The sequence below is a fragment of the Cygnus atratus genome, chromosome 1 (genome assembly GCF_013377495.2).
Source record: "Cygnus atratus isolate AKBS03 ecotype Queensland, Australia chromosome 1, CAtr_DNAZoo_HiC_assembly, whole genome shotgun sequence".
Taxonomy (NCBI): Eukaryota; Metazoa; Chordata; class Aves; order Anseriformes; family Anatidae; genus Cygnus; species Cygnus atratus.
The window spans coordinates 2,857,096-2,875,654 of NC_066362.1; the positions used below are offsets into that span (position 1 = coordinate 2,857,096).

Here is an 18,559-nt window from a genome sequence, read left to right on the forward strand (position 1 = left end):
CTGCCTCAGGCACATGCTCACTGGGGATCGTGGGCACATCTCTCCAGCTCTTCTACATCTCCTCCCCCAGGCTGTAGGCTGAGAACAGAGCAGAAGTCTTCCACCGGGCAGGCTGTAAAGGACTTCAGCTGTGGGGTTTTGATCTCAGCTGCAGCCCAGTGCACTAATGTGAGCCACACAGTTAGTAGAGGGAAATGGAAACTTCACTGTCTGTAAAGGAGCACCAGCGAGAGCATCTCCTTTCTCAATGTCCATAAATCCCTGGGCTCCTCAAATCATGTTAATCCATCTTTTTTTCAATTAGGTGTTCTCATGGAGGCCAATGGAAGCAGGCTTATGTCTGTGTTTAACTAGGGAACCGTGCATGGCAGGAGAGCTGTGAGAGGGTGAGGGTTACAACTTGCCTTCCTCGACAGGTTGGATGAGGGATCTAGGGCATCAGTGAACTGCACTCGGAGCATGAGAGGCACAAGAGGGATCTGTCCTCCCAGGCATGGCAGGGGAGAAGAGGTGTTAATCAGATTGGATCGGAGCTTCACACCTCACCCAGAGCTCCTCAAATAGACAAACCAGCTCCTGGCTCTGCAATACCCACGCCTACTTCTTCCACCTCCCTCCTGGAGAAAAGCAGAGACACGGCCTCAAATGACTGTGCCTATTGCAATTGCTTTTCTGACATTTGCCATGTTTCCAGTTGTAGAGCATTTGCTGTTTAATGATAATGCCTAGAAAAAAAAAAAAAAAGAAAAACAACAAACACCCTTCTAATTGCAATCACATTCCTCGCCTCTCCCCTCCCACCAGGTTGTTAAATTGTTAAATGTTTGCTGCATTGATCTCAACAGCTGAGCATGAAACAGTGAGCTGTAGTTGAGACCTCCTGCGAGCTCAATAAACTTAATGGACATCCTCGAGAACTTTAACTGGGAAGATTTAGCTCCCGAGGAAGAAGGAAGCAAACACCCGGAGCAGCTTTGTCTGCCCGTTGTACCTCATTTTGCCAGAAACAGCTGCTCATGCTGGGATTAGCTCAGAGGTTTGTACCGAGCAGAGGCTGACTCACAAGAACAAAATCGGGAGATCATTACATCTCTGTGCAGGCTCCAAGTGCTTCGGGCTGTGCGGGGAGAGAAGAAAATTAAGTGGAGCAGGAGCCCAATTTGCAGAAATGCTGTGAAAGTTTTGTGCCTGACAGAGGAGTGGGAGAAGGGAGAGCCTCGGCTCTGCAGGATGAGTGCTGCAGGTCTTGGGATGGAGCTCCAGGCTGTGGGATGGAGATGGTGGCTGAGCACACAGAGGTAGCTTGTCATAACATCTGTCTTGCTGTTGTGTCTTCCGTTAACAGAGACAGTTTGATTAGGGTTCATATGAGACAGACAAATGAGAATTGATTATTTTACAAAGACCCTAATTACTCAGAAATTCAACGTTGCTTCAACATAGCATTGCTGCTTTGGGTAGCTATCTCTGTGTCCTATCCAGGGAGGTGGCAGAGTCTTCACCCTCATGTACACTTCCCTTCTAAAGGTAATCCCTGGGGTTAGTTTAAAAGCATTGGCTTGGCTGGTAAATTGGGTGGATGGGGTTGGGAAGCTGTGTTGGGCTAATTGTAAGAGATGGTGAAACCTGTGAATGGAGAGCCTGTGCAGAATAAAGACAGCATCTGATGAGTGCTCTCCGTCCTTGGCTGACCATTGCCGTGAATAAGGCAATGATCCAACAGGACAATTTAATATGGTATGGATTTTCCGAGGACATCTTAACAAAAGAGCAGTTACTGATTTAGCAACCAAATGTGGCTTTATAAAGATGTATTTTCTAACGATGAGGAAAGCTCTCGAGGGAAGGAGAGAGGACAAGGAGATCAGAAGGTTGCTTGGACAGTCCTTCACTGTGAAGCTGTGTTTGTAACTCAGGGTCTCCTCTATACTCGTCCTGGTCAGAGGAAACTTTGTGGATGGAAGGAGCTATGCAGCTGCTCCTGTAAGGGCTGAGTAGCCCACAGGGCATCACCAGACAGGCTCTCACCCCCAGTTTAATGCTGATGTGAACTCAGGGTCACCTTTCTCTGTGTTTCTGTCTTTCAGGCTAGGACTTCCTCCCCCCTTCAGCCCTGTTACATAATAAACAATGACCCGAAATGATCAGTAAGCCCATTCCTCCATGGGTAAGTCATTACTGCCTGGAACAGAGCAGTCTGCACTTCCATCATCTGCTGATGGCTGCTGCAAAGTCTTTTGTTTTCTTTTCCTTTTTTTTTTTTTTTTCTTTGCACTGCTCACAAAATAGCTAGTTAGAGTCATGGATCAATACCCAAACTACAAATCACCAAGGACCATAAGAAATCCCCACTAAGGTCCAGACCTAGACTTGCTGCAGCAGGGCGTAGATCCACTCAACCTGTCCGAAGATGGTATTTATAAGCCATCCAAAAATACCTGCTGCCTTTCACTGAGGTGTGACCACAACAGATTGGAGACAGCTTGAAATGCAGACACCTCCAAGGTGCCTTGTTCACAGCAGTGACGTGTGAGACAGCCAAGTGATGGACCTGGAGCTCAGCTGAAATGGCAGGAGTGGGTTCAGCAGCGCACGATGACATTGCACGTTGGTGTGCTGTAATTAATGCTGATAAAGTGCAGTATATCCTTCAAAATTGGCTGATGACCTGTGTTTAACCACTCAGCCTCACCAGTTGTGGTTTACAGGAATGGTACGTACATACTGGCACTATCTCTTTCTTCTCCAGTGGGGAAAGGGATGAAAGTTCGTGTCTCCCCTTTGTTAGGTCACAAAGTGTTATTCTGGGCACCTTCCAGAACCAATTCATTACTTGTCATCTTGCAGAGTGAGGGCAACGTAAGGCTCTGCCACGTGCTGTATTGATCCCTCAACTTGATTAGTCAGTATATCGAATACCCTTGCTTTTCTAATCTAATTAATGCAAGAGAAATACTCTGTGTTGGGGCCCGGAGTCACGTTCTAAGGGTAATCAGGGAGTAGGACTGATTAAAACCAGAAGGCTTCTGGGATAATTTATGGACTACTTGACACTGCTGGCAGGTTAGGCTACTTTGGAGGGCTCTGTGTGGTCTCGGGCTTGAAATTGCCTGTTTGGAGGGCTCCACATCTAGGTCCATCCTCATCCCTCAGTTTGATGGCTCTGGGTTTGAGGGCGTCTGGACTCCTGGGTGAGACACTGGTTTGGGGCTCAGGATAGCTGGTTTCTCTTCCCACCAGCAGTGGGGAAGGCTGTGCCAGAAAGGCAGAAAAGACATTTATTTTATGACTTTGAGAAAATCACCAAATCTCCTTTAGATTAGCTCTCATCCAGAAAATGAGCACTTGGCCTTATTTATTTGGTTGCGCTTTCTCTTGGGCTGGCATGGTTTGATGAAGCTATATGACGCCAGGCACATGAGGACTTTGCTCGTGTTCAGGAACGGGTTTGCAAATACAACTAGATAACTGAGATGTAGCTAAACTCCAGTTTGTCACTGGTTCAGCCCAGATGTTGGTGTTTCCAGACAAATGAATGCTCTGGATCAGTAAGTATAACTGGACTAGGGAAGGTGATAATACTTAATCGATCGCATGCATGAATTAATTTACTAAGTCCCACTGTGAGCTAAGTAATTGTCATGATTGTGTTTGTGATGAAGATGGAAAAGAGGCAGGAAAGTTGTCTTGGCCCCCTAAGGGGAATGTGTGCTGCAGACATCTCCTGGAGATGAGCTCAGCCCCAGCCACCTCCTAAGGTAGAGAGTTTGGAACTGGGTGGTCTCTAAGGTGCCTTCTGACCCAAACCGTTCTGGGTTTCTGTGTTTGTATGAACATCTGTGTGTGCAGTCACCTCCTGCAGCTCCCCTCCAGAAAGCAGACACGTCATGGAGGACAAGTGTGGAGTTTTAGGGTGGAAATCCAACACACTCAGTAGAAGTACCTGTCTTGAATGCTTTTGGGATCCACCAAAAAGTGGGACAAGAGTCCTGTAACCTGTGAGATGAGAAAGGTGCAGGGGGTGATGAGGTTTGGTCCAAGCTCTGCCTCCCCTGATTGCAATCTCACAGTGCTTGGGATCGAGTGAACGTTTTTCTTCAGGGAGTGGGGAGCAGGGGCATAGGGTCACTGATGGCAATGGCAGGGCCATTTATTCCAATTTCTTTCTTTTGCATATGAGTTTTCCCAGGTGAGAGCACAATGTGCACAGCCAGTGGAAGGCAAGGGCAAGTTCAGCAGCCAGATGTAATTGCATTTTCCTCCACAATTGCCCCCAGGGCTGAGCCAAGGCCCTTCTGCGCCTGTCTCTCCCCTCACAATGCATCATAGCGAATTGGTGTAAAATCCAGTTAAAAGGCCACTCGCGGGTCTCAGCTGCTGCAACACAAATTGTGGATGAATTTTTTCCCCTCCTGTGTACGCCTGACGGGTTTTGTCATCCAGCCCCATATGGCTGGGTTGCGTTTCTTCTCTCAGCTTGGTCGTTGGTCTCTCATCACAGCCCTGCTCCCTGCATGTGAGCCCTCACCAAGCAAGGCTGTGGAGCAGGCTCGGTGTTTTACAGCAGTGTCATTACAGGAGAATCTCTCTTCCTACACGTGTAAAAGAGAGCCCAGGATTGATGGAGCGTTGGAGTGGGTAATCACAAATCCAGCTGCTCCGAGGTAGCTGAGAACGGAGATGGTGCAAGGTGGGGGGGGGGGGGAAGGGGAGTGGGGTCTGGGGGAGCTCCACGGGGTACATTTATCACTCTCTTGGCAGAGAGGTGTGATTTATATGGACAGAGCATAAATCCCATTGGAGTTGTCGGAGATTCCATATGGGCAGCTGAGCGCTCAGGCCTGCTGTGGTGCTGGAAGCTGGGCCTGCAATGGTGCTACTGCCTACCAACCCACCATCCTTCCCCTTGCTTCCCCCCCCCGAGTGTTTCACTGCTAGGTACTGTTCATCTTCTTGTACAGTGGTGCTGGCTCTTTTGGGGTGGGTGTGTGGGACTGGAAAGGGCAGTCTTGCTCTGCCACCTTCAGGCTTCTTGCTCTGCCACCTTCAGGCTTCTCTACTGGAGCTACAGCATCTACTGGAAAACCTGTTTTCTCCTCACATTGCAAAGGCTGAACTATTAACCTGGAGCAGGTTCTGCTCTTGTGACTACCAAAAGACTTCATGGTCTTTTCTTTACTCAGAGGGTGGTGAGGCCCTGGCCCAGGCTGCCCAGAGGAGCTGTGGCTGCCCCATCCCTGGGGGTGTCCAAAGCCAGGCTGGATGGGGCTGGGGGCAGCCTGGGCTGGTAGGAGGTGTCCCTGCCACGGCAGAGGTTGGGATTAGATGGGCTTTGAGGTCCCTGTCACACAGGTGGGGTTGCCCTGTCTGAGCCTAGCAGTTGTCACTGTGCTTGTGTCACAAACACATCCACCCACATGGGTCTCCACCCTGCCCTACCTCATGTAGCCCCACAGTCATCGGTCTCTTCCCTCTCTGTGTCTCACTGTCCTCATGCTGATGTTCGGTGGGCACAGCATCTGCTTTCAGGGATGTTTGGACTCTTCAGGATTAGGGGATGGCTGTTGTAAAGCAAGGTACTGACTGCCCAGAGGTAGGTTTACTGGGGGTAAGGGTGTTGTCACACTGGTTCATTCAGTTATGTGCTGTATCTCCAATAATATAGCCTGCAAGTCCTCCCTATATTAATTTTCGTCCTAGCTTCTGATGGGAAGGATTGTCTACTTTTCTATAACCCTGAAGTAAAAAGCAAACCACTTTTCCTTTCAGTCATCTATTTTGGAACCTGAAATATTACATTTTCCATTATTTTTCCCCATCACTGCACGATCACTCTTCTCTGGAATTAGGCCATTCCTTTTGCACCCCAGTTTCCACTTCCAATTTCCAACTGCAGAATTGCTATTTGGCGAGAGTCTACAGACACGTATGTGGAGGGGCCCTAAGAACTTGGAATGAGCCTTGGAAATTAAATAATAAATGAAGACACTCCTCCCCTCCCCACACACACTACGTGTTGCTTCAGCAAATGTTGAATAAATCACAGAGCTGTACGGTAATAAATCTTTCATGAGATTAGGGCCATCTGAACTTCAGCGATTGTGTGGGGAATGTATAAATTTCACATGCAGATATAGTGTAAAAAAATCTTTAGATTAGTTATTAACTTTGGAAACACTTGATGAGTTTTGATTCATTAAGTGTTTCACAGTCTTGTTAATTTAATAAGTACCGATGAGGCTATAATGTAAGACAACAATCAGTAATTTGGAGGGGGGAAATAATAAAGTAGTCATTACGCAGCAGAATGTTTAATCAAAGAATGTGGAAACTTACAGTTTCACATTAATTTGAAGAGGTTGGAGATTTAAAATTAATATTAGCTCTGACACAGGGAGGCTTTCTCTACAAGCAGATAGGGCTTACATAATTGCTCAGAACAGAATTAAAATGCCTGTAATTTTAATGGCTTTACCTTCTTTAACTGGATCCCCAGGCTCCATAGGTAGAATAGAAATAGAGCTAAAGCAGTTGTGGTCCTTCAAATCCCCGAGTAAAACTCACCTGTGGAGAGGAGACTACCTGTAGCATCATGGTGACGAATCACAACGCAATTAGGCTCCTGTTGAGGAGAGCACTTAAGCACCTGCTTAAATGTAAGCAGGTACTGAAGTACCGCACTGAACGGGAATATACGTAGGGAGGAGGTTAAGTACTTCATTGAATTTTGGACTTCCAAACATATTGACAATTCACAGCTTCAGCAGGATTAAATGGGATGTTCAGGGGAAACTTGGGTATTAATTCTGAGTGCTCCTCGTCCTTGTCCCATTTCTGGTTCCACCAAGCCTTACTTTTTTAGAGTTACCTTGTATCTCCTGCAGCATCATTTCTCTTCATTGGCTATCTCTTGCCTTGTGGCTGGTCTATAGCTTATTTTGGGTTAAACCTGTCAGTTTTAAGCCAGAGAAACTAAGAAAGAAAACAAAGTTTCTGCAGAACTCTTCCTGTTGATCCCCTGGTAATTCTGGGACTCATTCCCAAATGTCAATGGAGTAAGAGACATCTGTAGAGACCTCAGATATTGGTATTGTGATGGCTGATGTTGGGCAATGTTCTTTGCTTGGGAGAAGATTAAAAAAATCTCACTCTGGAAGAGATCTGAAGACTAACCACAGGTATTGGAAACCTGCCTACAGATCTGCTTGCAAACGGTGTATTTGCTCAGCGTATAGCAAATATGCCCCAATACCCAACAGAAATTGTCAAATATTTGGCGTTGTTCCACAACCAGGTGTAAGAAAGGCCATATGCAGATAGAGCTGTCAAGTAGTTGAGAAGAGTGAATCCACCAGTCTTCACAGTTTTGTTCTTCACTGATCTCAGTCCACTAATATGGTAGTGTGAAGATGGTATCGCAGAAGCCATCATGACACCTTCATTGAGCAAATGTGTGTTTACACGAATTGTGGTGGCGTTTCTGAAGCCGTAGGGATGTGTGGAAGTCATGTTTTGCTTTGACAACATAGGGTTTGCTTATCTCAGCTGAAGTTCTTGGATACCTCTTCTAGAATCATACTCAGAACCTAACAATATACAGAGAAAACACCAATCATTCATCATTCATTAAACCATCACGCGTTATTCTCTGAGCTTGGAGCTATGTAAGGAATTTGGGAGTTTTGGCAGTGATAAACAAACTGATATTGACTTTGATATTTTTCTGGTGTCCTGTGCTTGAATGAAAAGAGCTGTTAGGAAACTGAGACTTAGCAAGTGAGATTCAACTCACCTATGTCCTCCATGGGGAAATCTCCATCTGACTTGTCAGTTGAGATCCAACTGAGTCATTCTTACACCATGATCCATCTCATGGGATGTCTATACCAGGAAAGCCAGTTGTGATCTAGCTTGGAGACCACCATTAGCAAGCTCAAAAAGTGACCTAATTAGATGAATTTCAGGCCTTCACAAGCATTCTCTTTGCTGCCATGCATGTCCCTTTGGACTCCTGAATATGGAAAGGAGCTAGCTCTGATAAAACCGAAGCAGAAACCCTGCCCAGTTTCCAACGCTCTTTCATTGTGCTTCCAGTATGCAAATATTCACCTTGAGTTTCTGTGTGAAAACACACTTTGTCCTCTGTAGAAACTAACATTTTTCACTCTCCCTAGGAAGCAGCGAAGAAAATCTTCATTGTATTCTGGAAATAGAAAATCCTGGTTGAAACTAAGTTGGTCTGTTTGAAAAAGCCTGTTAGTTGGTTTGGAAGAATACATAGTATATATGTATTTACGTTTGTGGAATAAAAACAACCAAGAGAACAATTAATGGGAACTCGATCTTCATTGTGCTAGATGCAAATGTTTGATGCTCGTGCCGACTTTAATCACATTTCTGTTTTCTCCTCCACTGGACATGTATGTGGATGACTGTGACCTGCAAAATGCATGCTGTGGCCTCTTGAAGTGGACACTATTAATATCTTCATTGGCTTAGTATGAGCCATTTGTACATATTCCTTGCTCTGTCAGGAGGTTCAGAGCCATTTTCCTGCATCTTGGATGCACACTTCATCTTCCAGGCTATTGGGTTAAGGGCCAGTGTCTGTCCCATCTTTAAACCTTATCTGCTCATTTTTCCCTTCTTTAGAGAAATAAAATTATATATATATATATATATATATATTTACAGATCACTTAAACCATCTTTGTTCTCTGTTTTAATATTATTTTGGTAAGGAGAGGAGAAAAATTTAGTTTTTTTTTGTTGTTGTTGTTGTTTGATCCCAATCGATGGCTGTATTTATTGAGGACTGGCAGACATAGCAAAGGAAGAATTGCTTGCTGTTAGCTTTTCTTCTAACTTCTACTCCTGAAGAGTTGTAACCTTTTCCCATCTTTTGCCGTTATATCCTGCGCCCACTGCACACTTTTGCTCCGTGTTTTTCATCCAGTTTTCATTGGTTGCACCCTTGGATTTACAGGCCAGACTTTTTTAAAAGATTCACATTCTTTCGACTGAAGTCCTCACTACAACTTTTTAATGGTTACATTTATTATGTACTTTCATGGCACCAGGAGCTGAATAATGATAAGGAAGCAAAGGTGCCTAATATTTATACGGCTATTGCAAGCTGCCATGTATCCTCATGTGGCTATTTGCACAGCAAAGAGGCTTATTTGGGGGTGAATATTCTATTAAGTAGTTTCCAAATATATCTGTGTGGATGGATGGGTCATTTGTGAATTGTACTAATTTTCCTGCAAAGGAGAAAAGCAGATTTTCCAAAATGAACCAAGGGTCTGATTTTTACAATGCTCTTTCACCAAAGGAGGTACAGGGATGGAAGGAGAGGGCTGGAAGCATGTGGCTGTATGAAAGACCTGCGGGGAAGTCTTGCACCTTGTCTGGCAGAAGGATGCTCCAACCTCAGAGTGCTGAGGGAGTTGTGTGGCACACCAAGTACCAGGCATAGCCAAGAGCTACAAACAGCCAGGAGCTTCCAAACCCAACATCTCCCTACCACCTTCCCAGGAGTGGATGCCTGGGCCCTTTTCATCCCAGCCTTATGCAGCCTGTGTGCAGGAGCAGGGATGTATTTAGATCACCCACAATGTGCCAGCTCAGCTCTTTGATCCCCAGGGAAGCAGCCACGAGCTGGTAGGGCCATGGACCAGGGGCTTTTTCGAGCACTGTGCTCAGCCAAGCCATGCAGTAATTGGATGCTGCGATGACTCGTAGCGTAGCAGCCATGCTACTGATCAGGATAGCTGTTCCTGAGAATATTTGCAAAGCAGACGCTGGCCCGGAATTAACTCCATCTGTTTCAGAAGCAGAGAGTGTGCCGTGTGTGTTGTATAATGCCAGGGATTTCACGCCGAGCTGAGCAGTCCCAGCTCACTTTCCAACAAACTCTGCCTTCCTTAAGTCATTGCAGGACAGCTGTCTGAGCGAGAGCAGTCTGGTTTATGCTGGACACACAGAACTGGCCAGGCTGGCAGGGCTTACTTGATCACACCCTGCAGGAATTTCTCAAATCCTTCAGCAGCCCCAAGCCACGTTCCTCACACCAACTGTGATAACTTCGAGGGGCAGTAAGCAATCTCAACCGCAGCTCTTTGGCACTGCCAGACCTTGTCTCTACAGCCGGCAGAGAAAAGTAGGGACTGCCTTCAAACCACCTATTATATATGTTTCAAAGACATTTTTCATGATTATTTCTCTCTGTTAGCTGCACAAGGAGCCAACATCTGGCATTTTGGGGCAATGGGATGACTGAATGGGTCATCAGTGTCACTGACTTGGATGTTACGCATCCAGCTGTGGCTCAGGCAGCACAGTTCCTCCACCAGCTCCCAAGGTGGTACGGAGATGCCATAAGACATAAAATGGACTTATGAGATGCTGTTCATAAAATGGACTTACATCATGGACCACAAGATGCCATAAGGCCATAAAACGATCTTATTTCAGTGAATGAAGCATCATCCATGGCATACCTGGTGATATTGATGACTTAGTCTTCCTGGCTGCACTGTCACCATTTACTAAACAAGGTTCTTGTAACAATCCTCAGTTCTAAGTCATTTTTTTTCCCCACCTTCATCTATTTTTCCCCCCCTCTCCTGAGAATCTCTCTGCAACCCAGAGATGTACAGTGACAGAACTTGCAGAAGAGACCCCTGCTATTCCCTAATAGGTTTTAAATGTTCCAGACGTCATCCACTAACACGCTTTGGCATTTTCCTGTGGGTTACCACAGCCCTCCAAGGTAAGACTTGCAAGTGATGACACTGCAGAGGCACTAGAGTGCTCTGCAGTGCTGTGGGTAATTTTGCAGAGCACTGGTGATCTGTGGACCTCAGGTTCAGAGCTGCATCTCTATTCTATCCCAAAGGTCATCATCCACAAACACTACAAGCAAGTAGCAGGTGAGTCAGGGTGTCTGCATGTGAGCTACATTGTGATTTTTGCTCATCCTTGTACCAGTATGTCCCCTGGAGCCACAGCCTTTGGCTAAAATCACCACCACGATGATCTGCAGGAGAGGTTTGGTAGGCTTCTGTAACACAGAAGGCTGCAGTGGTGGTAGTTGGTGGCATTAGCAGAAGAAAAGAGACATAGAGACATCAGCAGAAGAAAAGAGATGTGTCAGATGTGTCCTGGCCAGATCTTGTCAGAATTAGGGAGAAGCAATGAAACTACTCAGCTGACACAACCCAGCGATGTGCTAAGATGCAATGCAGCATGTAGTTACAGTTAATAATTAAACAAAGCAGAAAAAATAATCTGTGTGCCACAGGCAAATGTGTGGGAAATTCTCTGTATCTTCAAGTGTCAGCTAATTTATTTAGGGAAAATGATCTAAATAGAAGCATTACCCTCTAGTAGATCTAATAATCAGCTAATATGTCTGGGAAAGACAGACGTGCATTCAGAATTGGAAACCTCAGGGTATTTAAGTCTAACCCAAACTGCGCCTGATTTTTTTTTCAATTTAGAGTTTATCTAATACAAGACTGTGGTTTGCTCTATTCTGTTAATATCTTACGCACAAAGAAACTGAGATATAGAGGAGCAATAAGTGTGCTGGAGCTGGGTGATGGGCATCATTCAGGTGGGAGCTGGATCTACACAGCCTGAGTTCCCATGGGGGGTCCAGGACACCACAGCCTGCACTAAAAAACCACCCGTTTCTATCAGTGCATTGATCCTTTGGTCACTCTAGGAACTGAATGCATTCAGGAGGTGAGAGATGAGATGGAAGTGCAGCACCCTGCCTTCCCAGGGTAGGTAACCCCCAGCTGCTCTGATCACATTCACATCTGGATCTTTTGTTGAAAGGGGATCCATACCTTTATCTTTTGTTGTTTTTTTTCTGGTTCGTATTCATAACTTCTTCTTCTACCCATTTCTCCCCATCTCCTCTCCTCCTCCTGACACATTGCTCATAGCATGTTTTGGAAGGAGTGAGGCAGCGAGTGAAGGCTCAGTGAGCTTCGTGCATGCAGAGCTTTCCAGACTGCTGTTTTTGCTGTCCATGTCCTGGAGATTAGATGCAAGATGGATCTTCTTTTGTCTGACCTGTTTGGGAAACTTAATGTGCAGCCACATAAATTATTCTCCCTCCAGGCAGGGAAATGTCGCTCTGTGTCTCTGCTGGTGACACAGGCATATATACAGGGTTCTTCTTTCCAGACAGCATTTTGAGGGGACTCTCTGCTATCAAGTACCCCTGCATCCTCCCAAGCTGGAGAATTCATGAGATCCTAAGTGTTTTGCACACACATGCATGACACTATCTGTAGTGTGCATAGTGAATTTTATTTTTACAAAAGCCATGTGATATGGAAAACACGCCTCAATGCAGATTGTAAATAGAGGATGAGTGCATGACACAGAGCACGTGCTCATAAAATACACAGTGTATTCTCTCTGCGAAGCATGCAGCACGCAGAATTTTGTGTAACACAGCAAATGCAGTGCAAGCATAGCGTGTTGATAGAGCGGTGCCTCACCAGGACAGCGTGCACCTCGTTTCTGCATCTCGTGCTCCTCGTGTGAATGTGTGCATAATGGCCTGCAGCTGCACACCAACATCCTGCCTTCAAGCACAAAGTGACTGAAGGGAAATGCGGCTTGTCATGAATGTGACACTTGTTTGTATACACATAAACGTACCATGTGCCTCATTACGTGATGGGAGAGACACATTGCACGTGTACATCAAACGCACATAATGCGTGTCTCACGCACTCGTACAGCGTGTACATTTAGAAAGCTATATCCATAACACATATTTTTACAGCAGGCGCACGAACAGATGCCCGGTACATATGGATATATATCACAAGCACAACACACATACAGAATGGGCACATGATGCTGGGCATAAGGAAGGCTCTGGCTCTTTTCCCCTCTCTGCAGAGGAAGAGCCTTCTCGGCGTGAGCTTGGTTCTCTTTTATTAGTTTTCTGGGAAAGGCCACGCATTACAGATGTCAGCTTATGTTGCATGGCACGTTCCTTGCCTTTACTTAAATAACGGCCCCTAAAAAAATCATTTGTCTTGGAGGTGTTTTTACACAGAACCGGAGATTGTAAGCCTGAAGTGGAACACATAAAAATAAATCACAGGGCAAATGGTGAGTCATGTATTAAAATATGCTGGAAGTTGGGTTTTCATTTTAATAGTCTGGGACAACATGCACATGCCAGTGCTTCCAGTATGGCCAGAGATGCCTGACTTGTCCAAAGAATCATGCTGCTTTGTTTGTCTCTTCCTATGCCCAATCCTTTCCTTTAAGGCCAAGAGCACTGTCTGCCTCTGTTAGTGCCCAATGTCCATTTGAAATTTGTCTAATCAAATACCGTGTATAACTGGTGGCTAATTTGGTCTGCCAGCTCTTTCTTTCCATAAGAAAGCCAGCAGCCCTGGCTAAGCACTGCTGTGAGTCTTCCGTCAAGAAAAAGTACAGTAAGAGATGTTCAAGTCCATCTTGGGTGCCACACCAAAACCTAGACAACCCCAGACGCTTATATTAGTTCATTCCAGGGTGCATTTTTATACTGATTTGTTTATATCTGCCCAGCATTTTATGTGGATGTTGTTATATCTGTTTAATCATGGCGTGTACATCTGTATAGTTGCTATTGAATGATCCAGAGAACTAGTTCAGCTAATAAAAAGAGCTTAAAACTAAAAGCCAACAAACAATGTTCTGGCTTAATTGTGCTAGTTAATTCAAATTGATATAACTCTTGAATGTAGACAAATCCAAAGTATTGAAACTTAGCTTCTTCTGCAGACACAATAGGTGGGCCCATCTGTATTGTTACATGAGCATGATGACACGAAACTCAAACAAAGGACTTATATTGCTAAAGTTTTGTTCCATTTTGTGTAAACACCAGTGATGGAGATCACATTTTTACCATCTTGTTCCAAGAGGACCAACCATTGAAAATCGAGATTTGAATTTTAACACCCGCAGGAACAAAGTTTTCCTATATTTTTGATGGTTTCTTATATTTTCACTGAGCAGAATGAATAAATAGAAAATTGCAGAAGAGAAAACAGAAAAAACTGCAGAAAATTTTGTCCTAGGACGGGGATTGAGAGCACTTTCGCAATCAGCAGTTGCAAAAGCAGTCCTTCATGCTTTATATCTTGTCACCAACACCTCGAGTATATCAGCATTTTGGAGTTCGCTGTAGCGCGTGCCTCGGGGAATAAAGGCAAGGATACGACTGAAATGGGGATCTATATATAACTCATCTGAAGGAACGCACAGGCTGTAACTTGTCAGGTATTTTCTCTAATGAAGGTTGATCTCAGGGAAGTCAGCACCGGAGAGATCTGCAGACCAGATGCTCCAGCACACAGTCCAGGGCTGGGAGATTTAACTCTGTAGTTGACCCCGTGGCAGCTCCACGTGCCCCGTTGGGGCACAGGCACGTTGGAAGAAGTTCTTTGCAGCTTCTCCCTGCTGGGGACCTGCAGTTGTCCCAGCCCAGGACTTTGCTGCACTTGGTTAATGACTTGCTGATGTAGGTCTTGCCACTTCTCCACGTCAGAGCTCCACTCCAGCTTTGTGGCCAGTGGAGGTTCAGGTCAAATCAATTGTGCTGGAGATTGGCTCCCATGGGCAGGATCAGATTTGTTTCTCCTAGAGGTCATTAAGGAATAGCCTTTTGTGGAGAGAGGTCTGTTTAATAATCAGTGAGCTCTGGAAATCAGCGATGGGTAGAAGACAGTTAAAAACTCTTTCTCTCATGGGAGAAGGAAGTTCCCATTTTTACTTAGCACAAGAAAAAAATACAAAGGACCCTACTGTCAATGAAACTGAGCCTGATTTCCCTTTGTGCTGAGTGACCTTGGTGGAAATATAGAAAACCAAGTCAATAGTTAGGTCAATCATTGCAAGAATGCAAGAATTTGCATCCTTGGACCTCACTGACCTCACTTCCGTGTTGACCTTGGGCTTGGTCCTTGGGCTTTGCTATTAATGTCTTGAACTGTTTACTCTCATCTCACGCTCATCTTTCTTCTTCTTTCATTTCTGCCTTCAGTGTCCCTTCTTCCCTTCTTTATAGTGCCACTGTTCTGCTCTGGTACCTAAAGATTACCTGTATATCCCACATACAGCTCAGCATTGGCAATCCAAACATCTTAGTCCTCGGGAGTCCTGGGGTGGCATCAACTACACAGGAGTGGGTCCAGGAGAAGCTGTTTTCCAGGCATCTTGTCTAAGTACCATGTTGTAAGGGCCCATTCCTTGTCCCTCCAGCTGGTGTAGCTTTGAGCAATACCTTTCATTTGTGCACTCATTTCTCTAAGTTAAGCTTTTTCTTGCTGGCAGATTAATTCCTTCTGATTTTTTTGTGGCTTTATTTATTTATTTTTTTATTTTTATTTTTTTCCAAGCAGATGAGGCATTTTCTGGCTGAATACTGGAGCGCTTGTTGATTGGTGTTTAATATAATTGCCCTTATAACTTAGGCACTTTCCCATTACAGTATAAGCAAACCAGAAAGACAAAGAAAATCAATGATGAGTATCTGATAGGCAGCTAACAGAGAATTAATCATGTAATAGGTTGACTAATGCTTATGACTCTTGGAGTTCTTGCTGAGTTTGCCTCTGTCTGTGTTGAGACAGACCAACTCATGTCACCAGTGAGATCCTTACCTGGCACGAAACTGTCCAATAAGGCAGGATCAGGATTGAATACTATATGGTGCCTCCATTTCAGTCACCTCAGGAGCTGTTCTTTGTTCCCCTCTCTGTCTTCCAGACTTTGTTATTTAACCAGCAAATTTGAATCAGGTGGATGGTGGGTTAAGGTCTAGGTATCAAAATGAATGCATCCATATCAGTTAATTAAAAGAAGATTGAGGATTTTCATTGGCAAGCATTTCTCCTTCACTTAACTGAATTTGAACTGAAATCCTTGTCAGCTTATTTGTGCAAACTTGTAGGAATATCTGGGCAGCACTTGTCCTTTCTGGAAAATATTTCTTCCTATTTGCTATGCTCTTCCAGAAGTCCTCCAAAGTTTTTTGGGGAAATATGAGCAAAGTCCAGGTGAGAGTGCTAAATAGGTAAAGGTATACCAGGCAGCTGGGGTCCAGGAGTTTCACTCACTGTCCTCTGCCTCTGATCCAACTGTCAGCACCTCGTACATGGAAATTACGATTATTTAACGTCCGGAGACAACTGGGAGAGTGCTCAGGAGGATGTTCATGTACAAAACATGTAGGCTCCTGTGTTATGTTGTCTGCCTACGGTCTCCATTCTCCATCTGCTGTACTGCCTCCCATTATGCAAATGAAGGAAGCTTGCTTAAGGTTTCTTTCTTAATTTAATAAATTTAATTTAATAAATCTGAACATAATACATTTCTACTGAATGAAAGGGTAGCTTATCACATAAAATAGCATCAGCCGTCAGACAGCTCCGCTTGTTCTCTAGCATCTCAGACTGCTTGAGGGTTTGTTTTTAAGAAGGCAGGCATTGCTTTGCCAAATCAGATCATGTAGCCCAGTTATGCCTGTGTCTTCCTCGTGATCATGGCCAGAAACAAGAATTAACTGACCTGTCACTAAAATGGAGTCAGGATGAGGACCAGATGGCTGTAGTGCTGTGCAAGTGAGAGGAAGTTACGTGCAGTATCACACTGTATGTGGTTTTCTGGTTGGGACAGCAGTGTCACATCTTGTTGATCTCCCCTGTCTGTCCCTAAACATCAGATTTCCTTCTGCAGAATTAATTTCCTGGTGCATCCCATCAAATTCTGAATGTGCAATATACCAGAGGAAGGTATTTGAAAGGGCCTTCTTTTCGGACATGAGTTGAGATAACTTGGCTTGGTGATTCCTATTTCCTGAGGATGTTCACAGTATCTGATGAGATTTCAATACTGCAAGGTGAGAGTGCGCTAATCACCTTGTTTGATATTCTGCAAAACAAGCAGAAATTAAACCAGGGAGTTCCCTGAACTCTTCTTTGAAACAGATCAAAGGGATGGGAGACAGTACGATCTTTTTAAAGACAGCAATGCGTCTTCATGAGGGGACACATTAAGCTGTCCATTCTGGGCTAGAAAAGACATATCTGGGCAATGAAGTTCAATACAGTTCTTGCACTGATGGCATCTCTTAGTGTATGATTTAAACACAGAATCCAAAGGCATCCTGCAGAGGATGGTCAGCACCTAAGAAGAGACCATGATGTCCTGCTTCAAGGCACCTTGAAGGAGTTTTAAGATTTCTGCAGAGAGGACTTCACTGATACTGCTGTACATCCTGGATGTTCAGCTGTGGGTAGTAAAATATAGTCCCCATACTTATATAAGTATAAAGGACTGAAAACTATAAAATATACCAAAAGTTTCCCTAGGAAATAAGGAGGATATGTCCTTCAAGTGAAGCAGGAAATCAAAATGGATACTAAATTACTGAAGCTTTGGTAAAAGCCAAGAGGAAAGAAACAATTAATTGGACTCTCATTATTTGGACTTGGTTCCTGCAAGGATGACTATTCTGAACTGCCTGCAGCACCGGTGATGAGAACCTCATTCAGAAAGAGGGAAGAGCTGACTGAGTCAAACATTTTGTCCCATTTTTTCTTTTTTCTTTTCTTTTCTCTTTTCTTTTCTTTTTTCTTTTTCTTTTTTCTTTTTTCTTTTTTTCTTTTTTCTTTTTTTCTTTTTTCTTTTTTTTCTTTTTTCTTTTTTCTTTTTCCTTTCCTTTCCTTTCCTTTCCTTTCCTTTCCTTTCCTTTCCTTTCCTTTCCTTTCCTTTCCTTTCCTTCCCTTCCCTTCCCTTCCCTTCCCTTCCCTTCCCTTCCCTTCCCTTCCCTTCCCTTCCCTTCCCTTCCCTTCCCTTCCCTTCCCTTCCCTTCCCTTCCCTTCCCTTCCCTTCCCTTCCCTTCCCTTCCCTTCCCTTCCCTTCCCTTCCCTTCCCTTCCCTTCCCTTCCCTTCCCTTCCCTTTCCCTTTCCCTTTCCCTTTCCCTTTCCCTTTCCCTTTCCCTTTCCCTTTCCCTTCCCTTCCCTTCCCTTCCCTTCCCTTCCCTTCCCTTCCCTTCCCTTCCCTTCCCTTCCCTTCCCTTCCCTTCCCTTCCCTTGCCTTCCCTTGCCTTCCCTTGCCTTCCCTTCCCTTCCCTTCCCTTTCCCTTTCCCTTTCCCTTTCCCTTTCCCTTTCCCTTTCCCTTTCCCTTTCCCTTTCCCTTTCCCTTTCCCTTTCCCTTTCCCTTTCCCTTTCCCTTTCCCTTTCCCTTTCCCTTTCCCTTTCCCTTTCCCTTTCCCTTTCCCTTTCCCTTTCCCTTTCCTCTTCTCTTCTCTTCTCTTCTCTTCTCTTCTCTTCTCTTCTCTTCTCTTCTCTTCTCTTCTCTTCTCTTCTCTTCTCTTCTCTTCTCTTCTCTTCTCTTCTCTTTCTCATTTTTCCTTTTCCTTTCCTTTTCCTTTCCATCATTGTCATTAAAAAACAACCAACAACCCTGCCCTCCTAATGAATCATGGGGTCAAATGCTCAGCCGGCTAAAAATTGCGTGCAATA

The 18,559-nt window shown here is 44.7% G+C and overlaps 1 protein-coding gene across 12 annotated transcripts in view; it reads left to right on the forward strand.

The window, feature by feature from the left end:
* The window catches only part of PLXNA4 (plexin A4), a 418,723-nt gene that overhangs the window by 227,220 nt on the left and 172,944 nt on the right, over window positions 1-18,559 (forward strand). The window contains exons 5-6 of one of the 12 annotated variants that reach the window (XM_035566570.2): window positions 2,088-2,167; window positions 8,175-8,228. The exons of the other annotated variants lie outside the window; for them this stretch is intronic. Coding sequence (XP_035422463.1) covers window positions 2,088-2,144 — 57 coding nt within the window. The 3' untranslated portion in view covers window positions 2,145-2,167; window positions 8,175-8,228. Of the gene's footprint in view, window positions 1-2,087; window positions 2,168-8,174; window positions 8,229-18,559 lie in introns of those variants that run through there. 12 annotated transcript variants of the gene reach the window in all.